We start from the raw sequence: 26,461 nt of genomic DNA on the forward strand, positions 1-26,461 counted from the left end.
GCTTTACACAATGAAATAAGTGGAAGGTTTGCCAAAACAAAGTAAAATAAGATCTAGACCTAAGTGTGGGACTTCTGTTTAACATTTTGACACGACAGCTATGCATCGATAAACTGCCTGTCCCTAGTTACTGAATGAATTGCTTGCTGTCATCTTGGCTTGAAGCAGGCAGGGGACATCTTCAATATACTTGAAAAGATGCTTTGTCTGCCCTTTTAGTTGCTACTTCTGTATCTGCTATATGATTGAGTCTTATGTATAATACATGCAACCTTTGCATATTTTTAAAAGCCATTTTTAAATGTCTGAACGCACACAAAGCACCTGAAAAATGGCTTTGCTGACATAAAACACTACTTCTACAAAGAGAAAGCTATCATTTCATTTCTAATCAAACCTTGTCTTCAAGGAAAAAAAAATCTTAAGGTTAAGAATATTTCCAATTTTAATTTGGCTTTTTTATCTGAGCTGGTAATTAGTATTTACTGACATGGTAGTGTTGTTATTATGATTAATTTTTTTTTTTATCATACACAACAATCTTCATATGGAAACTGCAACGGAGGGGACAAGTCTGTATCATCTGTTGCTATTTACTAGAGCAAGATTATGAAGAAAACACTTTTTTTGGCCTCCTGTTTATTACAGTCACTTTTCTTATTATTTTTTTGGATGGGCCCAGGAACCAAGAGAGAATGATATTAACTGGCAGACGAAAACAAACTACAAACTTAAAAATAATAAGCAGCACACCTCAAACAAAGAATTGAGACGTGGCTGAAAATAAGGGCAATCACAGCCGTCTGTGGCAGTTGCATTAAAACAAAATACTTCTTTGTTTTAATGTTATTAAAACTAGTACAAAGTACTATTAATTACTTGATTTTTTCTTTATTTACTTCTCAGACCTAAATATGTCCTCTAACTGATGGAAGCACACTTATTCCTCTGTTAACTTCCTTATATTGCTTTGGCTGTCTAGAAACCTTATCTACAGACTGTTTGGATTGTCATTTTAGTATACAGTCCTTGTTTCTCTGATATTGTATATATCATTACTGGCATACAGACACAAATTTTCCAAGTGCTCTCATTCTTCAGGTCTTTCAAATGAAATTGAATACAGTCTTTGTTTAAAAGGTCATCTTTAAAATTATACACAATAAATCCACCACTGGTAAAAATCTATTTTAATAGCACTCCTCCCTCATCCCCACATTTCATCTCCATTCAATATGAAGCAGCACAAATCAAGAGATGGGGCTTGTTAGTTGCTTCAGACTAGCAATGTTTCCTTTCACGACCATGGCATTAAAGACTGATCTAGTGGCCTTTCTATAATTAATGAAGCTAATGCAAGGACATGGACTACAGACACTTCATCATTTCCTTCTGAACCCAGAATCTTAGCTATCATTTTTTCTTAACATTAATCCTGCATTTATGCACTTCCTCTGCGTCTGCACAGCTACTAAGGAGGGAAATCATCTTTCTTCCCATTGTAAATCATGCAGATGTGCTTATCAAATCCAAACAGAGACTCAGGATCATTTAGAAGAATGAAAAGTTAATAATAATTTTTAAATGTCAGAAGCACATAGATATTCCAAAGGTTTCTCAAGATATAAATTAATCAAATATATTTATGATAATGTAAAATTAAGAAATAAAAGGTCCTATATATCTTAGCAATTTCTAAAGACTGAATTTTAAAGTCATTTAGTCATCTAACAGCACGGACTGTCAAGTAATGGGATCTTTAGCATGATTTCAGTGCACCACAGCTGCTGTGTGAAGCATCTATCTGCCGCACTATTCAACAGGCTATTCTGTACAAGAAAGTCCCCTAACACCTTTTCCATGTCATAATCCTTCCTTCTCCCCTTTGCTCTTCCTTCTCTGCACTATTCCCTTGCTTGGACTGTAAATCTCATGCCACTGTGTAGTTTTGCTCTGTTCTTGCTGCAGTTTGTCCTTCTGGCATCCCAGAGCATACCCAGATTTACTCTTTCCTCAGTAGCCCTTTCTCCTTGCCTATGTAAGTCCACAGGCTGCCACCTATTTTCTCAGTCTTTCTTTTCCTTTGCTGTCTCCCAGGATAACCATTTTTTCCTCAAATCCACCAAAGCAAGTCAGATTCTGTCCTCAAGAGCTACTCTCTTCGCGTGATCCATCATTCCCACCAATTCCCTCAGGGAAGCAACCGGTCCTTTGCCTTGCCTCCTTCCAGTTCAACGCAGCCTTGTCTCCTGGCTGTCCAAAGCAATTGGGAGATCCTGTGCCTGCCCGCTCCTCTGGCTCTTCATACAGGACAGCAGTGGGATTCCTGCTCTCTGTCACAGGATGCAAAGGAGATAGCTCTACAAGGCATAACCCAAACCTACCATTTTCCGTGTCCCTGGGGGAGTCCTGCCAGGATCAGGACACCCAAGTCTTTTCTTCTGGGGCTGCAGGGACCCCTCATGGGCCACACTCCTTAAAACATGAAACCCTGACTGTCAGGTCTCTCCCCTCCAGCACACACAGAGAGCAGTTCCCCTACAACCAAGCTGCTGTGGAGGCCAACCAAGCAGAACCAGCCCCACAAAATACAGGGCAGGAGCAGGGCACTTTGTTCAGCCCACTTGCTGGAGAATGGAGCAAATGCAGGGAAAACAGGGCAACCTCCTGTGGGGAGTCAGGGCTGGAGGCCCTTTCAGACTAAGCCACAACCCTACCCTTCCTGCACCACTCAGCAGTTGCACCTGTGCAATTGCAGTGCAGAGGCTGAACCTCTCTCATGCAGAAGCCTGTGTTCCCCCCCTACTCTGGATGATCACCCACCACGTTTGCTGCAACTGCTGACAGCTTTCTGGCTTGCTGCTGTGCTCCATGGGCTGCAGTGGGACCCACAACTGGGGCTGCACAGTAGCAGCTGGGGCAGGCTGATGGCTGTGCAATATAAGGTTGAAGCAGAAATTTGTCCCTCTCTCCTTTTTTTTTTTTTTTTTTTTTCTTTTTAAACATTACCCTAAGCAGGTGATGGATGTTATATAACAGTTTAATGTGCCAATAGTTAAAAAAAAAGATTTATCTTTCAAGTGCTCCAAAGGACAAGAAACAGAAATGACAAGTAAAAATATGTAAATAAGCAAAGTAAAACTATCATCAAAAGAATTCACTCATCCTTGGTGCCTAAGAGAGTATGGAAAAAAGGTGTATTACTCCTGCTTGTGCTGTTGCTTATGCACAGTGAATATCCAGAAGCAAATCAGCACTAGCACATTACAATATACGGTAATAGCTGTCTTTTTCTGTTGAGAGAATGATTATTTACTGCTTAGGTAATGCCATAAATGCAGTCTTGTAAAACTGTCATGAAAATTTACATGTGCAAGCATAACACTCACTTACTTACTTGCCCTTGCAAGGACAATAAAGAAGCAGAAGAAAACTCAACCTAGTAAGTCTAGTTTTCTGTAAGAAAATACCATGCCTGAGACAGGTAAACTACTTCACATCTTCTGTAAATGTTGATGGCTCTTTGTAAATATATACAGAAAGGTAATATGCTTGCCCTGAAGACTTTAAGTCTAAGTAATAACAGTTCAAGGACATTAAAAAAAAAAAAGTTATTGAGAAGGGGTTTGAAGAAGAGCAGCAGACACTCCCAGTGCACAGAAACAGAAGCCTGCCTCTCCTCCAAGCTGGCGAAGTCCAAACTTGGGAGCCTCCAGGGAAGGACGAGGAAAGCTCACAGCGGGAGAGGAAGGACATCTGGGGCAGAAGACAATCAATACCTTCTACCCGTCACAGAGAGCCCTAATCTCTGTTAGGCCACGATAACAAAACCATTTCCTTAAAGCCAGGCAGAACATGCTACTATTCCCCAGAACGTTTCTTCCCAGGACAAGAAACTTAAAACAGGGAAGGGGGAGACTTCAGCCAAAATCTAATCCAATCAGAAGTCCATGTTATCAGCTGCTTCATACATATGTGTCTTCTTAATTCAGTTTTTTTTTTCTCTCCAAACATTGCCATATGGTTACAGGAACACGCTGCTGTGGAAACAATCCCTCTGCAAGGCTCATCACGTAGCACAATTAGAAATGTGAATTTCCTCTGTTAGTAAAGCCTGCAGCATTTATTTGTAGCATCAAAGGGGAAAAAAAAGGAAGAAGAAAAAAAAGCCTGTAAGTACCTTCTCACTCAGAGCGCCAGCAGCCTGCTCTGCTCCTCCACATACCCGCTGTGACTACCAGGCCCTCAGCCGCTTTCCTTAGGGATTTTCCTCGGCCCTAGGTGGTGGGCCACATCCTTGGAGTTGGCAAACCAGCCTCAAAAACGAGAGACAGGCGATAAGCTTGTTTGTTGGGGAAGGCTGAACTGACTCTGCAACCTTAACATGCTGCTGGGCCAATGGCTATGCCTGGAAAAGGCCTAGCAGAGTTTGGCTGCCAAAAATACGGCCCAATCTGCGGCACAGTGCCTGAGAGAGAGGTCACAAGCACAATCCAATTTGAAGCCAGGCTGTTGTAGAAAACTAGTAGAGGACAACACAAAACAATAGGCCTCCAAAGCCAAAGGGAAAGCTCGTATCGGGAGGCGCTCAGCAGTACTGAGGGACTCGCTCTGGGGGCAAGGACAAGTAGAGGGCTGTTAAAATACTTGTGGAGTATCTCACAAACCCTTGATGTGGTGAGATGATGCCTTATCTGTCATACAGTATCTGCTAGCAAAAAGTTAAAATATCCTGAAAGTGTTTAAATCCAACAGTGGGTCTAGACCAGGTAATTTCTGTCTTACCTGGCTAGAGCCCTTTTCATCTGGCTGCTGAATACCCACAGCCTACCTAATGAATAAGTAATAAGCTTTGGGCAATCAATATAAACTGGGACAGAGAAAGATGGCAATCAGCTAGCAACAGAGCTCTGGACAAAAATTAAAATTTAAAGAAATAATAACAGATAAAAATCACTAACATGTTCTTCCCTCACCTGTAACATGCTCTGATTCTCACTTCAAAAACAGCAAAAAAGGGCTCACTTTGGGCAGATGGCAGCATCTTTTACCCCCTCACGCATGAAGAGGAGCGCTCTACATCTGCGGAGCAGCTTTTCCGCTCTCAAGCACTACGCTGCACGTTTCTCTGGGCAAACAGCCAGGGGAGCCGGTGCTTTCAGGGACGGTGAAAACTCCCGTGGCTCCCAGCGGCCTCCGCAGTTTTGCAGCTCAGTAGATGTCTGAATCACGGCAAAGCACACAGTTTTTCATGCCCCCCTCCTTCTTTGAACAGCACTTGTTAGACGGACTGCTACCGCTCTCCCGCCATTTCCTCCCTTCCTGGGGGAGGGGTGCGGCCGCCGCCGCCGCCGTGCCTGTGCGCGCGCGCGGTGACGTCACGCGCTCCCTGCGTGTGCGACGTGGCTTTTACCCGACGCAGCAACCCGTAACGGCCGTCAGGGACTCACCGGCAACGGCCGGCGACACCGCTAACGGTCGGGACCCCCTCCCTTCCCCCCCCCCCCCTTCCACCGCGCTGTGAGGGGAAGGCGGTCGAGGGGGCGCCCAGCTGGTTCCGATACTGCCTCTTGCCGTTAGGCCCTGCGGGCCGGCCCGGGGCCGGCGCTCGAGGCTGAGGTTTGGGCGTCCCTCCCAGGGCCGCGTCCCGTGGGGGAAGGGGCTGGGGCTGCCAGGGCCCCCGGCCCTGGTCGGGCAGGGCAGGGCAGGGCAGGGCAGTGACCCCCTGTTGTGGGGCTGGTGTGCTCGCAGTTCTCACAGCCACGGCGCGGGGGGGGGTGTTGGGTGTCTGTTAAAGGCTTTGTCAAAAAAACAAAATACGGGAGCACTTGAGGGAGACATTAGAGGGTCGGGTATGAGGGACCCTCGCGCCAGGGGATTTGTACTGATTTTCACCATAGATCTACCTAGTCTGGTATCCTGTTTGTGAGGGTAGCTGTTAGAAGATGCTTATTTTGAGGAGATCAGGCCATATGTATCGTGACACTGCCTAAATGCTCACCAAGCCTTCAGCAGCTGGTGGCTTAGGGATTTCTTCGAACAGGTGACTTTTATCTGTTTAGTAGTCTTCAATAGCTTTTTCAAAAAAACAGCATAAGACATAAACTGGATGCATGCTGTGGTAGAGCTGCTTTTTGCCTTTTGTATACTGAAAGGCATTTTTTTTTCATGTTTTCAGTAGGCAGCAGCAGCTTGTTGGTGTATTTAAATTACACTGAAGTTTGAGGTCCGTAGGCTTTTCTTGAGTGCTTCAAGCCAAAAATTCTGTAAGGCAGAAGGAATTTCTGTAGTTTAAACATTGATGTGTATGTATTGATATAACATCTTTCAATTGTGCACAGTGGAGGCTTCTTTTGAAATTCTGGGTATGTTGGAATATGAGACTTGAAATTATTTTAGGAATACTGCCTTTTACAAATTTTGCAGTTAAGTGTTTTTTCTGTAACTAAAAATTTTTATCTTTTGTTAGATGTGGTATCACTAATTCCAAATCTGTTCATCTTTGCAGGTAATCATGGATCAAGTAATGCAATTTGTGGAACCCAGCCGTCAGTTTGTGAAAGATTCCATACGACTTGTGAAGAGGTGCACTAAGCCTGACAGGAAAGGTAAAGCACGTAATAAAGTAGAACTGGGTGTTTATTTCCTCTTGTGTCTTACCACATATGTTTCTTTATGTTACTTCTGTGTTGATCCATTTGTCACAAATGTTTTTTTGCTTCCCATGTGAAAGTTGAACTTGAGTAGTTCTCCAAATTTTAATGAGTTTATAGTTCTGGATATAATAAAATGTTGTCATTTTCTGATTCTTACTTAAGTCAGGTATGTGTGAATGGTACTAAAGCTCACCTTGTGAAATAGGCTAAGTAGCTTAAATTAGTTGTTTTGAGATGGGCAAGTAATTTTCCATGTATCAGGTAAACTGTTCTCAGAAGAACTTGTTTGCATTCATAAAAGAAAATACAGTAGTCAAGTTTGGCAGATTGCAGTCAACTTAAGGAAAATTCTGGAGAAAACTAAGCTTGCTATATGACTTTGAAGGCAATATTTCACTTTAAGAGACTTGAAAGGAGCTAGGATTGCCCTTTGCACTGCTGATGCAGTACTGCAGGACTTCTCATCTCCATCAGGCAGTCACTAGAACTTTGTTGCTGGAGGTATACACAAGGGTTTTTTGGCTTTTCTGTGGGGCATTAGAGAGAGGCTACAACCAGAAGCAGCATGTAAAGGGTTGTTCTTAGCAAGAGTAGTTAGGATGTTTTGTCCATGTTCCCAAGATTAAGTTCACTGACACCTTATGAGGTCGGTAAGGAACTTTATTTGTGGTCAGACTGGCAGGGTTGTTAGGGGCTGCTGACATTCTCAGTCCACTTCATGGTTCATATCCAAAAAAACCTGAGAATTTCCCTTGATGTGCTCTACTGTTGTGGAGACTTAAGATGCTGTGGCATATGTAATTGCAGCTGTTCTGTTTTTTATGTGTATTGAGGATTGTTTTCAGGGCTTATAAGGGGTATAGAAGAAAGTTATGGAATAGATGTTCCATAAATTGTTGCAGACTGTGGGTATTTCCAGTTCTGTCTTCCTAGTTTAAAAGGAAAAAAAAAAAAATGGAGATGAGCTATGTTTTGTGGAAAGCAGCATTTTTTTTTTCCTCTCAACATCTTATCTCTCTTCTGAGAAAGTGTATTTGTTTCTCAGCCTCGATGTGGTCTGTACTTAAACTTTTTCCTGCGTTAACATAACTGTTTTCTAAAGACAGGTCTTCTACCTGGTCACTGTAATGAACATCTCCCATATGTCCTACGCTAGCTTCCTGGACTAAATGTTTTCTGTTTTGCTTTTGTAGAGTTCCAGAAGATTGCGATGGCAACAGCAATAGGCTTTGCAATAATGGGATTTATTGGCTTCTTTGTCAAATTGATCCATATCCCAATCAACAACATTATTGTGTAAGTAAATATGAAATTTCAGTTTCACAGAGTTTTACATTCACTTTTATCAGTTCAGTTTAAAACAATTTCAAATCCCTACAGGATCCATGTCACTTTAGTATCTGTGGATTTCACATTTCATTGTAATATGGCATTCAATACTTGGGTAAATATTCAAAGAACTTGATTAATAAGTAGGTCATTAATTTCAGGTTGGTGTCTTAGAATGCTGCAAAATATTAGATCCCTAGTTCTTCAGTCTCTCTTCCAATATCTGCTTCAAAACTGAATGTCAAATATTTTGATGTCCTCTTCCTCAGTGTATGTTTATGCATAGAACAGCTACCGTATTGGATCTTGCATCCTCTCACTGTTTATAGGTTATAAATGGGCATCCAAAATGTATGCAGAGGGTAACACAGAAAACTCTCTGATTGTGTTGGAAGAAGGCAACACACAGAACAAAGTTTGTATTGTTTCATTTATTAAAATAGATATAACTGAAACTTTTGTTTTACATGTAACTGCATTTCGTAAAATACCTTTTGGAATGAACGTTGCAGCATGACAGACTTTAACGTCAAGTCGATTGGCAGCCGTGGTACTGTCATTTTAACAGTCTCGATGAAAACTTACTTCTCCAGAGAAGAATGGATTCTCATGTACAGTAGCTGCTTTTCTAATACTGGATCAGGCAAAATACTGTGCTGTGATGATGAAACTTGGCTGACCTATGCTTGTAAGATAGTTACCCTCTAAGCAAGGAGAGGTGCCTGACAAAGGAGACAAGCCATAATTGTAGTAGTGCTTATCCTAACAAGGCACTGTTGAGAGGCTAAACTAGGCTTAAAATGGGATTAAAAACCACTTCATTAGTTGAAACTGGTTACTCTGTTCTCTCAACAGTGGCGGCTGAACAATCCTCAGGAACTCTGGGATGCTTGCTCCAAAGACTTCACAACTTTGTAACTTGTTTACTATTAAACAAGCTCAGTTTGGGATTTCAAACATTCTTGACATTTTCTGTCTTTTGAAGTGTACATGCTTATATCTATCTACATTACAACTTTTTTTTTAGCAATAGAGTGTTCCTTGCTACTTTTTTTTCAATCACAATGGAATCATTCGGGTTGAAAGGAACTGAGAAGTCTCTAGTCCAACCTTGTGCTCAAACCTGGGTCAACACTGCATTCAGACCAGGTTGTCTAGGGCTTTGTCCAGTCAGGTCTTGAAAAACTCCAGGGATGGAGACTGCACAGGTTCTCTTGGCAACCTAGTTCAATGCTTAATTTTCCTCTTAGTGAACAGCATTGTTCCAGCAAAGGTAGGAGGCAAGAAAACAGCATTATTTTAAACTGTCCAAGTGGTGAGTTAAAAGATTATCATCAACTGGAATTCTTACTATTAATTTATAGAATCACCAGCATTACCCCAGATTTGTTTCTGCATTTGGAAGTTCTGTTGCAGTGTATTATGGTGCTTGACTGGAGGGGGGGAGGGGGGACTTCCCATCAAAACAGGAACTGGCACCTCTGATTCTTATTTTGAATTAAGGAAAAAAAAAACCCTTACTTTGTTATTAAAACTTACAGTTTAAGGTTAACTTAATTTTTCAAACATATTAAGCAGTCTTTCAGAAAAGCAGTAAACTTCAGAATGTTGGATAGGGCATACACCCTTACTGATCAATTTTGGATACTGGCGTTGTAAGACAATTGCACTTCTAGATATTAAATTATTTAGAAAGGAGGAGTACAGAAACTGGTATATGCTAGCAATGCTTTTCCTCCCCAGGTTGAGGTTAACAAACTCATATTTCACTCCAAAAAGCTTAATGTAAATTTTTAGTAATTTTAGTAATAATTAGATGTTACAATGCTACTTTTATTACAGGCTTTCCCAGTACTTGATACTGGGAGATACTGATACTGGTATTACAGCAAAACTGAAGCTTCTTCAGTACACGAGCTTGCTTTACAAGTAGAAAAGTTAAATTATTAGTCTTCTGGGAAATCTTCAGCAACACCTAAGTATGTTATGAAGCAGGACAGGAAAATTAGATTAACTGCTCTTACGTTATCATGTTTTTATAAAGAAGTACTGTACAACTGTGCACTGTGCTTCCTTGGCAAAAGGACAAAAAATAGTTTAGTGCTGGAACAAAATGCTTTGTTAAAATAGTCTGTACTGACCAAACTAGCAGTAGTAGGTTTTCTCACATCCATTCTCACCTGTTTGTCATCATACTGGGTGACAGCACATGTCTTCTGAGTGGATAGTATGAGGTACCAGAATGATGTATCCAGTCATTGCTACTAATCTTGATTTGATCTCAACTGACTTATTTCAGATTTGTTTTCCATTCACTACATAAAATCAGTGCACGATTATTTCCTTAGGAACAGTCCTGCTGTCTTCTGCCAGTGCAATTTTGCAGTAATTTGAGTTCAGTCAGATAAAAAAGGCAGCTGTAGCTCATCTTATTCTTTTATAGCCATTGTCCACAGCAAAGGCTTGTCTGTCTCAATGGTTACAATCCCAGAGTTGTCATAGGTATTTGAAGTACTGACGAGCGTTCCAAACTTCAGCACGTGGTTAGCTATGAGAAATAAGAGAGAGACGTAGTGGTGATCTTGAAACAAATACATTTATCGGCATTTATCTGTTGTAAAGACTGCCTCTCCTCCCCAAAGAAGGAATACAACAGCTGAATAAATTACCGCAGATGAACAACACCTAAAATAGCTGTTTTAGAGACTAATTAGAAGGCTTATATAAGACTCTATAAAATGACCTCTAGAGGGAATAAATTAATACTTAATCCCCAAGTTAGCATTTAAATTTACAGCAGATTATTAAAAAGCATATTGTTGAATGTTCCCCAGAGTTTCACATCTGGAAATTTGTACTTCATTGGCATCAGCCAAAGTAGTGGTGCTAGAGAAGGTATTTCAGCTTACATCAGACAGAGGATCTTACTATAATTGCAAACACTGGTTTCGCTTTAGCTCAGTAGCAAGCCTATATTCTCATAAATGTGACCAGTTCTGGAACAAGGGCCAGCAATTAAAAGTGGTAACATTTAACAACTTTCCCTTTGAAGTGATAGGGACTTGCAGCCTTTCTTGTATTGTGTGCATGGTCAGGTACCTGTCCGTGAAGTACTGGAAACTGAGCAATGTTACCCTAACAAATAGCTAAGGTCAGTTCTAGGAGAGGACAACATCAGCTAGCAATGTAGCTGTAACTGTAATTTTGAGTTCTCAATGAAGTTTTAAACAACTGTTCTATGTTGTGTTAGCTGACAGGTTTTAAGCGTTGCATAGACTTCGTACAAGCTGAGAGCAAGGGTAAAAGCTGGCCCCAAAACAAACAAGGAGTTTAACTTTTATCTGGCATTATCTTCGTTTTGAAGATAGAGAGAGAGAGAGACTTGCATTTTGTAAGCATATGGACTACGCCATGGACTTTCTAAGCCTAGCCAGTTCTGTATTACTTTTTGCTTGTACAAAGGTTTAGTGTATGAACTCCAAGATTATTCTTTGTTACAATCTCTAAAACAAGTCAAATGGCAGATCATACTAACTGATGCCACTCAGGGTTACATTTCCATGAAGGATACAAGGAAAGCTGCAGCTGGGGAGAATTGTTTAGGTACAGCAGCAAGTGTATGTGGTCTGTTAGAATTGTCAAATCATGCATTAAAACTGAAGCTAGAGTCCTCTGGATTTGCTAGTAAATGGCTCAGCGCAAATGGAGATCCAAAGCAACATGTATCAATTAAACTTTATTTTGGGATTTGCAGGAGATGACTATTTCAAATGTGGAGGTGAACATGGAATAATAAACTCATGTATTTAATATAATATAATGTTGTGCTGTCCACCAGGCTTTGTAAACTGCATAGTGGGGACTGATTTTGCCATGCTGTATGGTTTGAAAATGAGGACAGTCTGACAGAAGGCAGGACAGACAATGGGGTTCAGTGTCTCTTCTGCCAGATCTGCACTTGCAGCTATTTGTTCCTGCTCCAGTTATTAGCCTGAAACAAATGGGGGGGCACGGAAGGAGGTTTCATTTGCTATCTATATTTGCTTGAAATGAGAGAATAATGACTGAATTTCACTACTGCTTTAAAATCCTTGAAGCAATTTAAGATTCCTGCCATTTGAACATTTTGGCTTTTTAGAGCATAACTGCAATGCAGTGCAGAAGTTCAGCAAGGAAAAAAAAAAACTGTACTAGATCAATTATGTGCCTAAAATATAGGTGCTAGATTTTATCAGGATGATTTTGGACACAGAATGGTAAGTAGACAGGTTTCTGGAAAAAGGCCACAGCAAATGAGTTTTGGCTCTTGCCCTTTGGGAAGGGACAGCAGAGGCTGGTGAGGTTCTGCCTCGCTAGAAGCTGATGCACTAGACTGAGTTGCTGGGAATCTGGATTTCACAGTTCGTGGCTAAGTCATTTAATGAGGATGGGGTAACACATGGGAAGAGGTCCCTGTGTAAAAATACTCCCAAAATACTACTGTATTAAGTTTTATGATCGAGTTACAAATACGTTTCAAGTAATTTTGAAGTAGTTAATAACCTTAAATGGTATAATGTATTTGTTGACACACACTTAAAATACCCACTTTGGGATGCTGTATGCTGAAGCTGTAGGGGAAAAAAAAATCCAGAACTCGGTGGATAAAGTCTTGCTCTTCCTATACAAACCCACTCATTTAGTATCATCTATTCCTTCATGCCTAAGGCTCTCAGAATAATTCTTACTGTTTCAACTTTGCATATGAAATAAGGGCTCTGTCAGAAGGCAAGAATTAAGAACAATGTGGCAGCTTAATGAAACAAAAACTGAAGTAGTATGTCTTCATGCACAGAATTAAGTGAAAATCTTGCAGGTTTTTTAAAGCTAAAAGTTCTTGCCCACTAGGTGGAGCCTTTTGTCTTTCTCTCTGCCAGATTCTGTTGTGTGTGAGGATCAGTGTGTGAAATGCTGAAGTGAAAAATGCAAAAACTATATATAGAACAGTATTGTTGATTCACATGGCTCAAATGGACAAATTCAAATTATTTGCTTTCACAACCAGCCAGTGTTTCAGCTAGTGTAGTTAAAAAGGCATGCTTTCCATTCAATCAGTGAACAGTAATTAATGTGGAAAAGTAGGTTTAAACTGGTAATGGAAATAAAGGGATGTCCATACTTACTGCCTCTAGGAAACCTTCTTACTGTGTCATGCAGTGGGACATGAAGATCACAACATCAAAGGAGTGGGAAGTTCTATCAGTTCATACCTGATATATCCCCCCCCCCTTTTTTTTATGGCTTTCAGTCTGATTTGTTAAGTCCTAGCATTAGCTTATCCTTTAGAAAAATTATTACCTAAACCTTCTTGCTGTTAAGATTATTTTTCTGTGAAATACACTCCAATGAAAGCAATCTTTTTTATTGTCCCATCATTAATAGTTATAGTTTTGATGGGTACAAGAAATGATTTTAATAAAGGATTTCAGATTGTGATATATTTTTATTCTAATCTGGAGAAGACCCCTAATTATCAGAATCCTCTGAATTTTATTTTGGAGCAGTAAAATTGTTCTTTCTGACGAAAGTAATTACCTTTTGTTTTTCATGAGAAACTTTGAGTTGTTTTGGATAAAAACAGAAGTGATTTTTTGAAAATGGCAACCTCTTCCCACTTCCAACAGTGTTAAATCTTTTTTTTTTTTTTTTTAACCCAAAATTTCACTTAGTGCTTTGGTTCTGAACTGTGTTTACTGATGATAAACTGTTCATGGAAAAAAATATTCTACCCAGTTCTTCCACTGTAGCTGCGCTATTTTTCATTACTCTCTATCTGTAAAGTCATCGTGTCTTAGTGGTGCTAATTCTAGGTGGCCATACTTTCATGGAAAAGAGTGCGGGTTACAGATGGGTTTTCTAAAAGTCTGAAAATGTAACTAAAAATAGTTCTGTGGTCATTTGAAATCTTGATGACTCTGGATTTATGATCACGGACAGGGCTTATTTTGATGTGGTTGTGGAGGAAGATATTCCTAGCAGTTTTGATTTCATATAGCAGGTGGTTGAATCCATCAGAATTTCAGAATGTTGGAAATAATTTGGAGAAGAAATAGAAGGGCTAGTATATGATCTTCCAAAAGGTGCATAATCACAAAGAGCATTATATTTACACATATATTTCTTAGATATTCTTTTGTTGACCAAACTATATGTCAAAGGAGATCTTACTAATCCCGAGACTGCCCACTTCCACTATTTTATTGCTGGTCTCTTGTCTTGATGCTTGCTTTTCTAAATGCATAACATTCTGAAGATGTTGTATGGCAATGTGACTCAGAGGTAAGATTCTGAAAGCCGGTAATTCTCGTGGTTGCCAGAACAAAGTTTGGGAACGTGAACCAAATGTACCGTATAGGTAATCAAGCTATGTATTAAAACAACCAAAACCACCACCACCAAAAAAGCCTGCAAATGTATTTTTAAAGTTCTTATCATATTTATACCTCTGCCATGCTTGAGAGTTTTATATTCCAGTTGGCAGTGCTGAAAATTAGATCTAAGCTTTGCTGCCATATGACTTGTTTTCTCTTGTGCCACAGTCTTTCAGACTGGAAACAATAAATAGCATGGACTCTATTTAATTAAAACTACACTGGGCCTCATTGTGTTAGGCACTATAAAAACACTAACTCAATATCAGATTACTCCTCTTAATAACTGTATTTCTGTATTTATGTTCTAGTAGACTCATAAACATTATTCCTATGACTTCACTGTACTTTTAAGATATTTAAATATAAAGCTCAGTCCAATAAAAAAGAGCTTACATTAAGATCTAACATACGTCTCCTAAGTTGCACTTAAGGACAACTTGAGAGAGGCCCAGGCCTTGTGCTGTCCTGTATAGAGGAGAAACTTCATTTTATACATCTCCTATATAGCAAGAGGAAATCATAACATTAATTAGAAACAGTTAATTGAAAAATTTGACCCTTACATTAGTTCCTACATTTGTACAAGAAAAAGAAAAAGTGGAACGTGGACAGCGGAGAGGCTTTAAACTGCAGTATCTAATGGTTGTGGTAGAAGAGGAATTTAACAGGACAAGTCTTTCCTTACCAAGGAGTAGATGTAATGAAAAAAGTGAATTTGGTGTGTGAATGGTTTAGGAACATTCCTGCTTGATGTCTTTATTCAGAGACAGTTAGGTGTTTACTTCTAAGTTCCACAAAATGGAGCGCTTTTGGAAACCCCTTGAATTCAGTGTCATAGCACAAGGGTCCCGACTTACTGGAATTTCTCCAACAGTTTAGGGTCTTACTGTGACCAGAAGTGTTAAGAGAACAAAACATCTTCACCATAAGCAGTAAGGGGGTATTGTGATATCTATACTATGTTTTCTTTTCCCAGCAGCGTATCTCAATTACTTCCTAAAATATGCAAAGTCACACCTTGCTTGTTTCCTTCATTGCAAAGAGAAATAGATACAAGAACATAAGCAGATCGCCACTGCTGGCATGAATATTTGGAATATAAAAATAATTAATAATTAATTAGAAGCCTTATTATAATGAATGTAATCCTCTTTCCCCCTAGGCAAATGATGCATCAAAACGATAGAAAATTAAGATCAATAAGCTGAAACACAAGTTAAAGTGAAATACTGAATTACCATTTGGTATCCTATTACAGTTTATCTGGAGAGGATTTCCCTGAAGTTCTGTGTTAGGAGCAAAAATCTGCATTTAAATGGGAAGATATTAGTAACGCATGAGCTAGTACTTTGCAGGTCACCACGTGTCTGCAGAACAGCAGCATTAATTTTTCTATTTAAAAACCAAATAGTTTATAGCCTGATTTTTCTTTCATTCCTCTTAGTTTTATGCTTGTGATTAGACTGACTTCAGTGGTGTTAATCTTGATTTACACTGATGTATACAAAGGAAAAATTGGGTCCTGATCTCTGTACAGTGGGAACTGCAAGACAGGAAGTTGCAAATGACTGTAATTTACAATAAAACATGAACTATTTTCAATCCTAACACAACACAGAAGTACCATGAAGGCTTGTCCAGTCTTCTGGGAGCAGACAGACCACTGTGTTATGGCACACATCCCCTCAGGGCCAAGTAAAGTTTCAAATAGGCAGAGATTGCATTCGGCAATTTTTATGACTGTTGTAACTCTTGATAACTGCTTTTGTAACACAGAACACCGGTGTTGTAATCAACAGATTTGTATGACCGAGCTCACAAAAGCATTGGCAGGATTTGGGGTGGAGGGGGCAGGCAGACCCGCCATGTGGTTATTCCCTAGGTTCAAATGTTTGCAAAGAACCTGAACTGGGGCGTTGAAGCACAGGCAGCTTGGCTTCATCTCGGTGGGAATTTAGATGACAAGAAAAGCACTTACTCTCAACGCTGTTCATGTATGTTCTCTCTCTTTATATGAAATAGTTATCAGAATTGCTTGTTGTATTCTCTGTATAAACCACCCATTTTGAGTGAGCCTTCAGAAATGTGAATGGGTGTCAGAAGCTTTTGCATTTATTTCCAATGGATTTTTCCAACTTTAATCATGGTGGTAGCTAGAACTCCTACAATCACATCAGCTGCTCCGAAACTATTTTAAATGATATGTTGATAAAAATGGAGCCAAAAATACAGTGCTTTCTATATTAATGCCTCTGCAGCTACTATTGTTTCACCGAAATCAACAAGAATCATCAACTGCAGGAAATTTCTATTGCTATTATGAGCATTTTAGCAGTACCATCAAGATGTGCTTCAGTGTTTTTCTTTAAGATCACTTTAGCCTTTTAACTTAATTACAGTGGCCCAGAAAGCCTGATACAAAAAAAGTATATACTGTTTTCAGTAGTATCTTTCCAGTCTAGACATGATAAAGCTGTACAAATAGTACAACAGCAGAAGGGATTTCCCAAAAATGTAACTATAAGGAAAGTCAGGGAACAAGCTGGTTTGGAGGACTGTTTTGCTAAGCTTAAGGCAAAGCCAGGCTATGAAATGATTTACAAATTTTAGTTCAGCCAAGTAAGAAACAGAGGTGTTTGTTTACTTCATTTTTGACACTTTCCAGTAAGCTTATATAATATTGTTTGTCAAACTACCTACAACTCTGAGGGGCTGTAGATGTGACAGGTATCATTAGCAGTAGTGTTACAGCATTGGAGAAACAGCCACAGAGATGAAATACAGCTTCAGTCTGACACAGTAGTGACACAGTCTGTCATAACCGTAGAGATCTTGCATATAATCTAGACAAAATAACTTGTTGCTATTTTGGTCCTTCTCTAGTTTGTATTGTGAGATAAAAATGCTACTCTTATAAGAAAAAGGGCAAGAGTAATGCTGAGCTGCATCAGTTAATGAATTTTTCAAGTTCTAAAATTCACTGCCATGCTTTAGAGACATTACTTAGTCAGACAAAGCTAAGGATGGGATTCCAGTACAGCAGTGAAAAGTGAGATCAGCTAAAAACAATGATGTTCTGTCTTGGCATTTAGTTGTGAAACTCTGGTTTGACATAAGAGTAAAGGATCTAAAAATACTTGCTATTTTGGAAGCTGTTAAACTGCCAAGTCGATATGATGCATCCAATGGTGAAGTTTACTGAATTTGTTAGAGGAAGATATCCAAACGGTCTCAGCAAATAGCCACATGCAATGCTGCAGAAAAGAAGTGAATTTCCCTCTGCATTCCTGATGATCTGGCTGTTGGGGACAGGGAGGAGAGGCAGGGGAAGAAGAAGGGGAGACAATCTTTTACTGATCCAGTTCTGGGGGCTAGTAGCCTGTGTCCACATACTCAGGCTTAAAACAACTTGGCACTAGAAGAGGTTTTCGACACCACAAATGCACCACTGATCTTGATCAACATCTTGCCTCTAGCTACAGTCAATCTCTAGCACTTCATAAAAAGATGAAAAACCCACCCTATCACAGAAACCAATCTATGCATCAGTGGGTTTTTTAAGTGTCAAATTAGTTAACCAGAACACATACTTAATTATTTTTCTCTTCTATTCTCTGGAATCCTGATAAATTGTGTCACATTTAGATTCATAAATTCACAAGAAGAGGCAATAAGAGAGGATTTTAAAGCATGTATAATGTAAGTCTCCCAGCTCCTGTATAGTACTATTTTTTCCCATCATTTATAAAGTGTTTGTGCAGATAAAATGATTATTCCTGTAGCATCCAAACTATACCCTGTAGCTAAAGTGTAGGTATATGGCTATTTGTTCAGTACATATCTACACAGCTTGAGTTAAATGGCGATCTTGCTCCTACGCTCCACAGAGGAGAACAGCAGCACTGCCACGAACACTGCACCATTGTTTCAGCCAGTCAACCTCCTCTACTGCCTGCCGGTACATAGGAACAGTCCCCATGCACCGTCTTGTCAAGTCTGCCATCAAATTTAGCACTGCTCTGCTTCCTTTCTCTGTGGTGGGGAGGTGATTTGCCTAAGGGAGCTCATCTAAAGCTAGTCCCTAGCCAGCTCTGCAAGATGAATTTAAGCAGGCTAGTTCCTCATCCTGATCACTGCTGCCAGCGTTAACTCAGCTCCATATCCCGAGTCCTATTCTGATGCACAAGTTGCTCTGCCACTGGGATACAGTGCCAAAATTAAATTAAATTTGACAAAGCTCTGTAAAGGCTCAGTTCTTACTTCAGCTTCTGGAGTATTTTGGAAGGGCAGGAAGCAAAGCAGCCCAACAGTAGTTGGCTGGAACCAGTAATTGTGGCAAAACAAAGGTGGCTATACACAACGTGTAATGTTACAATGGTGAAGATCAGAGTGCATCTTCCAAACTCTGGAAGGGATACAACACTGCTGATTTCAACACTTCCTCCACCTCCAGCCTCCACTCAAACCAATCCAGTCAATCTCTATTCAATTCAGACTTGTGGATGACCTCCAGGAGCACATGTGTGTTGCTCCACACCAACAGATTATCTCCTTCACCAGCCACAGAGTTTCTTACTCCCACACCTAGGCCTCGTGTTGATCATGCTGTCAGACCAGACAGACCATCCGATGGTACCAGAATGGTGGATGTGGTGCTCACAGAGCTCCTCTCTCACAACGCAAGGAAGCTAATAGTTGCACTCACCTCGTAGCACTGGTCAGGGTGCAAAAAAGGACAAGCCCCTCAGCCACAGCACACTGAGTCCCAGGACTGCTTGTTATACAGTGGCTGGCAGAGGGCAAGAGCCTCTCCAGTCTTGAACGCGAGGAGCAGCCCCTCTTAGTTATTAGCACTTTTATTACAAATAACTGCCTTTGATCAAATTAAAGTCCTGACAAATAATTTCATTATGCAAGCTTTAATAGCCAACCACACCAGTTCCTAAAAGAGTTTTATGGAAATATGATACTACATTTACATGGGACAATGAATAGAACAAACTACAGTATTCATCCTTATGCACAAAAGGCATCATCAATAAAGCAGCTGTGCTTTTGTCTAAGCCGCTGCTGTGGAAGCGGGTAATTATTATTCAAAAACCCACACTGATCTGCTACTGACAGCTCACAAGGTACATGTTCATCTACTTGCTCTCCCTGACAGCTGATCTATTCTGAGCACAAGTGACTAACTAATAAAGTCTATTATACTTCTAATAGAAACGTAATTCCATTTATTTTTACCCTTCCTCGCAGCACTGCTTCTTGCCACTGCATTGGGGTGGGATGCTTTAAGATGCTTCTGAAATGTGATTATTTTTCACCCCTACAATTGCTGTGTATTACTTAGAATTTTATATTGCTCTGCTTTCTTCAGGAAAAAACAATTAGACACAGATAATATCACCCTGAGGATGAAGCAAAAGCAATTATTTCTGTTACAAAATGTCCCCCCATCTGCATGTGAACAACTAAGCTTTTTGATTTTTAATTTTATTACTTTGTCTTTCTGTTAAACAAATAATTAATATGATTGCTAACACCCTATGTACCTCTAATGTCTATACTATTTCAATTATAAAGCCATTATTGATGCTTTTAATTTTATTCCATTCATCTTCAAATTTGCAACTGCAAAACACAGTAAACTTACAACATTTGTTGACATTCATGGAGCAGCAGCTACTCCAAACTTGCTCAGAGGGAATTCAGCAAAGTGCATCTGTTACAATCCCAGAGACAGAACATGGAATTCGACAAGAGACTGCAAATCACAGTTTTTAGTTCAGACACACTGAATTGGATTACATAGCGCTTCATGCCCTCCAAAAAATAAGGAATTTTATTGAAATAGTGTAGCCTACTCTGTCTTTGTAATCTTCCTTCTAAGCTATAAAATCAGAAATTTTTCTTTTATTTCCAATAAAAAAACAACTTATCAAGACACTGCATAGCCTATTTTAGCTAGTAATACCTGCTTCTTTTACTTCACCCACCATTACAGCACTTTGGCTGGTATACATACTCCATGGAAGACATATGAGTTGTATCTGCCATGTATGTGAATCTGTAAGTCAGTTTTTCTTGCATATGGCTCTCCTAAAGTTTCTTTCTGTTTGCTTTTACAATCCTTTTTTGTACCCAGTATTCAGATTCTCTGTTGATGCTGCTGAATACAAACAGCTTCTTTTTAATGTTTGCCCCCAAAATTAAAACATTCATCATTAAAGACACGTCCTGAGTTTCATCAACTGTCAAAAGACTTTCTTCTAGTAGAAAACTAGTTCCTGAGGAACCTTTAGTTAGTTTTGCACACAGGCAGAGCCTGATTGATTTTCAAACAGTGATTTCCAATAAGAAGAATGCTCTTAGTCCTAGCGTGCTTCCTCCCTTTGACCTTTGAAAAGCCTCCCCCCCCACCCTTGCCCCTTTTGCAAACTGGCTAATAATTCATTCTCTAAATTCAGAAATGCATCATGTACTTCCAGCCCAGTGATCATTCCTTAATCCAATGCTTCTGGATATGTTTTCTCCTGCTTCCCCCCTCTTGGAAATACTGCATTAGCAGGGACAGACTGTGCTTTCTGCCTAGGCTGGGTGGAATTAAAGGCTTCTGCATTAATCATACAGTGCCGTGTTAGATACTGGCCAGGCCAGGTGATGTAAGCTCTTGACCCTCAAATGCAGAGGCCGAATGCACCACTAAATTAATGTACTGGTACACTGTGCAGTCAAAGACATTAAAGTTTTAACAGGGCAATTGATTACATGTAGTTCAACTTTCAAACACTTTGGTCAAGAGGGATTGCAACAGTCCAGACTGGCACAGTGATGCATGCATGTCAGTGGTGTCTCAAATTTTACTATAGGGAGGACTTGACATTAGCTCTTAGCTTAATAATAAACTACTCCCCCATGCAACATACTGCAAGAAATGTGAAGGAAAAGGACGTAGAAATCCACTAGTCACATTAAAATGAGACTAAGCCAACTACATTATAGCTTGTCTGTTTCTGCCAACACCGCTTAATTTCTAACACTTGGAGTTCAAAGATTATGACAGCCACGATTCTAAAGTACAGAAATACTTCCTCAAACAGCCTCTTCTTCAGGCTATAGTGAGCTTCCATGAAGTAAATCTGATTTACAGCCTGGTGTATTCCTTATCTTTCCTGAAATTACTGTCATCTTCAGATATTCATCATTCCTCACTAACTATTATTGTTTAAGGGTTGTTGTAGGAGAAGCATTCATATCAGCAGCTAAGGAAATCACCTTTCTGAATTTCAGTTTGAAATTTAACATCAAAATTACTGAATATTATTGGATCTTATTTGACATTCTGCTTCCCATCCTGGCCATTTGGTATATTCAATATTTTCTACTCTTTCTTGTTTTGCAACCACTTCACAAAATACATAATACCTACCAGTACTTCACAGATATTAACTATTTGACCTTTTCAAGCCACCAGATACATTCTTTTTATTACACAAATAGGCAAAATTTTATCAGAAGCAAAATTTTCTCAGAGGAAAAGCAAATTTTACTCAAAATTACTTTAAAACCATTTCTGTCAGTTATATAAACAATGATAGCAGCTTAATTCCTTCTTACTCTGTTCAGATCTTTCCTAAAAGTATCTGAAGGATGAAAAAATAGCCCTGTAAAAGGTTTTTGATTAACCTACCACCTACAGCAGACTAATACAATATTTCAGAGGTGTGGCAGGAGCATTAGAAAAGGAAGTAGGTACAGTTAAAAAAAGATGCAAGTATAAGCATCTCTTTCTCCTGAGGGAAGAATCATAGGTGCGAGGGTTTAATTCCTATTTTGTTTCTAAACCTGTTTTAACTAGGTAAGTTTGCTTAAAACTGAAACAATCCCAAAGACATGAATTTGTACTTTCAAATATGGAAGATCATTAATAAAGCACGTAGTATTTCCAAGTTATACCTCTTCCTTTGACTACTGATATGGGGTTCATACCAATAGCTTCAAGAAGTCTTCTGCACAGTGCATTACAAAATGGATGCATCTGTCACTAGTGCTCACAGCAAAAATGTCGTACAGATATAATCCTTTCATTCGAATTCTTCTACACTTTCCTGAATGTTCTAAAACATCCAAATGAAAAACCTCTGATGTCCCTCTTTTTATACACTTATGAAACAAGCAGACATGCCCAACAATATATTCTGTAAAGATCTCATCTAAAGATTAGGCCTGGAATATTCCAATCAGAGCAGACGCTTTTCATGATTAACTGAATGTAGAAGTCTCGAAGCAAGCCAGACCTACAACTCTACTTCAACATGTGGAGATATTCCTCCTAATATCCAGACTTTAGGAGTACCCCTACAAAACATCTGGTGATATGAAAGAGATTTATACAAGGCATATTTATACATATACGTCTCTTGGAACCGAGAGATATCTCATGCAAGCTTCAGACACCATGTCAGGTATAACAATGCTTGCTGATCACTGAACAATGGTATCTGTTTTGTAATTAAAGGCATGATCAAGTATCAAAATGTGTGCCTGCTATGGAATATGCAGCACCGCTCTTCTAGTAACAGGCAGTCTTGTTTTAAGAACAAAGGAAATAGTGTCGCATGCCCACTACAGTGCAGACTTCAGGAGCTCAAGGGGAGCACTTAGCAGTGATTCTCAAAATCAGCCAGTAAGAACGTCTATGTGTAAACCTTACTGGAGGGTGGGTTTAGAAAACAAATAGAAAATGCCAACTTTTTAGGAAGAACTGGACAATCTATGCAAGTTCAATATAAAATTGACACAGATGAGCCCTGCAGTGAAGAAGAATGGTCAGGATATGGCAAGAGGAATGTCATATTATGTGCAAGAGTGAAAACTGGATGATATATAAATTTTAAAGTACGGGGCTCATTTATGGGTATAAAGTAGAAAAGAGAGTAATAAAGCCTCAAGCCTAAAAGCTGTGAGCTAAAAATTTAGTTATATGACTTTTAACGTCATAAGCAGCCAGGCGGATAAATCTCTGCATGCTGCTTTGAAAGAGTATCCATAAATAGTCATAGGATGCTTGGGCAAAGCACAGGACCTTTAAACAAGGCCAAAATACCACAGGAAGCTGTTACTCAAATAAACTTGAAGTCAATCAGCCGTAAAGGGTGGCTTACTGAAGTCACGCACACACAAACTATATTGGAAGTGGACTAAGGGGCTTAAAAACAATGCTGCACAACTGAAAGTCTCACTTGCCAAAAGCTTGAGTACAGAAAGGTGGTACTCAAACCTATCATTCTGGGAGCAGGAAGGAATACTACTGTAAATTTAACAGTAAAAAAAAATGTCCCTAGGAAAGACTGCCTTGCTATCACACTGATGAGATGCATCACTAGATGCAGATTGCTGGCTCACCTCTGTTGCTAACAGGTAAACTCCTGTTAAGAAGTTTTGCTCTCTCTCTTGAATCATGGACATCAAGTCAGGAGATGCTGAACACGACACAGAGACAACTCCTGTAATTTGTAGGAGAGAGAATGGACAATATCATTGATGTAGCGTAATGAGCCGTTTCCCTCTTCCCTACTGTGATTAATGGTGTGGATAGGAGGTCTGTTCTCTGAGCTGATAGGCGTGAGTCTGGCCCTAAAGGCATGCCCTATATATAGCTCTGTGCGAGTACATGGATGAGAGACTGGCAGCCAGCAGCAGCTCTGGGAGTCTTTGTTATTGTCCGGTTCACTCTTTTCTTAGCTCCTCCAACTTGCACAATCTGTATAGCCTCTGGGAACGCAGCTTTAGAATTGGCTAACTTGATGGAAAAAGCTGCTCCGCTTGATGCATATGATGCAAAGTAATGTGACATTGATTGACAGCTAGAGGTGGGGAGAGAGGAGAGGAAAATGAGTTAAGTCAAGGTATTGTGGGAAGGAGCAGAAGGGAGAAGAGAAAAAGAAGATCCTCATTACCACAGCACGTGTGCAGTGGCAGAGATAAGAGTTGCAGTTTATTATAATAATAATTATTAAAATCAGTTAAGTTGACACAACTGTATGATACTATAAATAGCACTCCAGCGATTACTGGACTTTTTTCTTCAAAACTTAATCTTCCCCAAATGGAAAACAGTAAGTTAAGGATTCCGCCAGTCTACTCCCCCTTCACATTGTACAAACAGGTAATGTAATGAGAATATAAGCCCCAGGGCCTAGTCCTATCTACACTTCCATTGATATGGTACACTTCTCATGCATATATTTAAGGCAAGCCGGAACTAGCCTGCCTGGTTCTGACTCCCTTTTCCCTTAAACTGCACAGCCGATTGTAATTTTTATTGAATGATGCAATTCATTGTTATACACTGGACAAAAGTGTGCTGCTACTGCTTTTGCGCTTTCTTATTTCAGGACTAAAAACAGAAGAAAAAGCAGTAATTGATTCCATCAGCCCTTTTTGTATTAAAACAAAAGGAAACACCCAGGGAAACTTCCCTCCATTAGAAAGATGACAAACGCAAGATTTTGAGTCTCTCACTTTTTTTCCTTTAGGAAATGGTACATGCCCGACAGAGATAGCCCATTTTAGTATATATTCAGCAAATTGTTAGGTTCTGGACTACTAGCATGGAAAGCTTAAGTTCTGAAAAGAATAACAAAAAAGGAAATAATACCAACATGAAGACACTAGTGGCAAAACTAGAAATATTAAAATACATCAAAGGGGAAAGAGCTTGTTTGAACAGATCCCAGCTGGCTTATTCTTAGTGCTGTGTGAGTAAAATATCCCTTTCAAGAACTCCAGGATACACGCTGGGAACCACTACTCACTGCTGCTATTTTGAAATGAAAGTTTTACAAGTTTCTCACGAGAAAGTGCCATGCTTGCATTCAGTCTAAAGGAACTACCTTCATTAGTGAACCAGATTATGCTGTAGTTTTTCTTCTGTTGCATATATTATACATATATATATGTATATATATGTGCATCTCTACATAACAAAGACATACATGGCAGGGTTAGCAAATGACAAACACAGCAGCTGTCTGCCTTTCAATATAGAAACCTTTTCTTCCAGAGCAGAATTTTTGGATTAAATTCTGATGTTTTACCAAGCACTACTACCAGACAATATGCACAGCTCAGTTTGATGTAGCATTAGCACACCAGTATTTTGAGGAGTACGGCTTGGAATCATGGTCTAAAACACCCAGCCCTCCCCTCACAACCCCTTCATTGCTAATGGGCTATTTCAATATATGCCCCTTCTGAAAATCCTGAAACTCAAAACTTCTACACTGCACAGAAGTTTGTATGCCAGGGTCATCTTTGCAAAAGATTTGCAAGTCAAGACAGAGTCAAACTTTGAATGTATTTTCTCCTTTGAAAACACCTAGTAGACCTCACTGTCATTCCTTCAGGACATCTGGTTCAAACGGTACAAGTCTTCAGGCCATTTGAATATATTCACTATCATCTTCAGGGACAACTGCTATTCCAAGACACAGACACTCACCTTTAAGGTAAATTCATGCCTAGTTCGGGCCTTATCTAGTCAGAGTAGTTAGCGACTCTTCCCTGCAGGCTACAGTTCAGAGAAGTGCTTAAGCACGTGCTTAAGCTGAGTCCATCCAGACATGTCACCAATCTTATATAAATCTCAGTACCTGGCCTGTGTTTTCCTGTATCAAAGCCCAAAGGATTTTTTTTAACCATGTAACATGATAGAGGAATTAGTAACCTCTTGCAACAACATCCAGACCCACCGGTGCCTTTAATCCTTGATTTAAAAAGCAAGGAAAACAAAACAAAGCCCAGTAAAGCCCTTCTATTTCTAATTAATCTCTATGTTTATAACCTTATCTATGGTGAAACACATCAATAATAACATGGTATGAAAATTCCTCTCTGTTCTCCAAAGAGCAGTTTTTCTTACAACAATTATGGTAATTTTTCTTGTCTTGTGATTAAATGTAGGCGGCTTGCTTCACTTAGATATGCCTCCTCTGAGCCAAACTGGCTTCACGTTTTGGCATGCACACAAAACTCCGAAACTGAACAACTTTTGCTAAGAAA

The 26,461-nt window shown here is 39.6% G+C and overlaps 1 protein-coding gene and 1 long non-coding RNA gene across 12 annotated transcripts in view; both read right to left on the reverse strand.

Moving 5' to 3' along the window:
- Positions 1-1,173: 1,173 nt before the first annotated feature.
- LOC112996112 (uncharacterized) lies at positions 1,174-5,385 on the reverse strand. The gene is made up of 2 exons (XR_010387698.1): positions 4,977-5,385; positions 1,174-4,114 (listed from the first exon to the last, which is right to left on the reverse strand). It is a non-coding gene; the product is annotated as an uncharacterized LOC112996112 (long non-coding RNA).
- A 3,013-nt stretch (positions 5,386-8,398) lies between these two features.
- The window catches only part of TPK1 (thiamin pyrophosphokinase 1), a 311,398-nt gene continuing 293,335 nt past the window's right edge, over positions 8,399-26,461 (reverse strand). For 10 of the 11 annotated variants that reach the window (XM_026121431.2, XM_064506634.1, XM_064506631.1 and 7 more), the window contains one exon: positions 8,399-10,533. Coding sequence is in view for 9 of the 11 variants with exons in the window: in XM_064506634.1 (XP_064362704.1) it covers positions 10,415-10,533 (119 nt within the window). In the remaining 2 variants the exon portion in view is untranslated. The remainder of the gene's footprint in view (positions 10,534-26,461) is intronic. The other variant, XR_010387697.1, reaches the window with a different exon arrangement.

This window comes from Dromaius novaehollandiae, chromosome 2 (assembly GCF_036370855.1).
Source record: "Dromaius novaehollandiae isolate bDroNov1 chromosome 2, bDroNov1.hap1, whole genome shotgun sequence".
Classification (NCBI taxonomy): Eukaryota; Metazoa; Chordata; class Aves; order Casuariiformes; family Dromaiidae; genus Dromaius; species Dromaius novaehollandiae.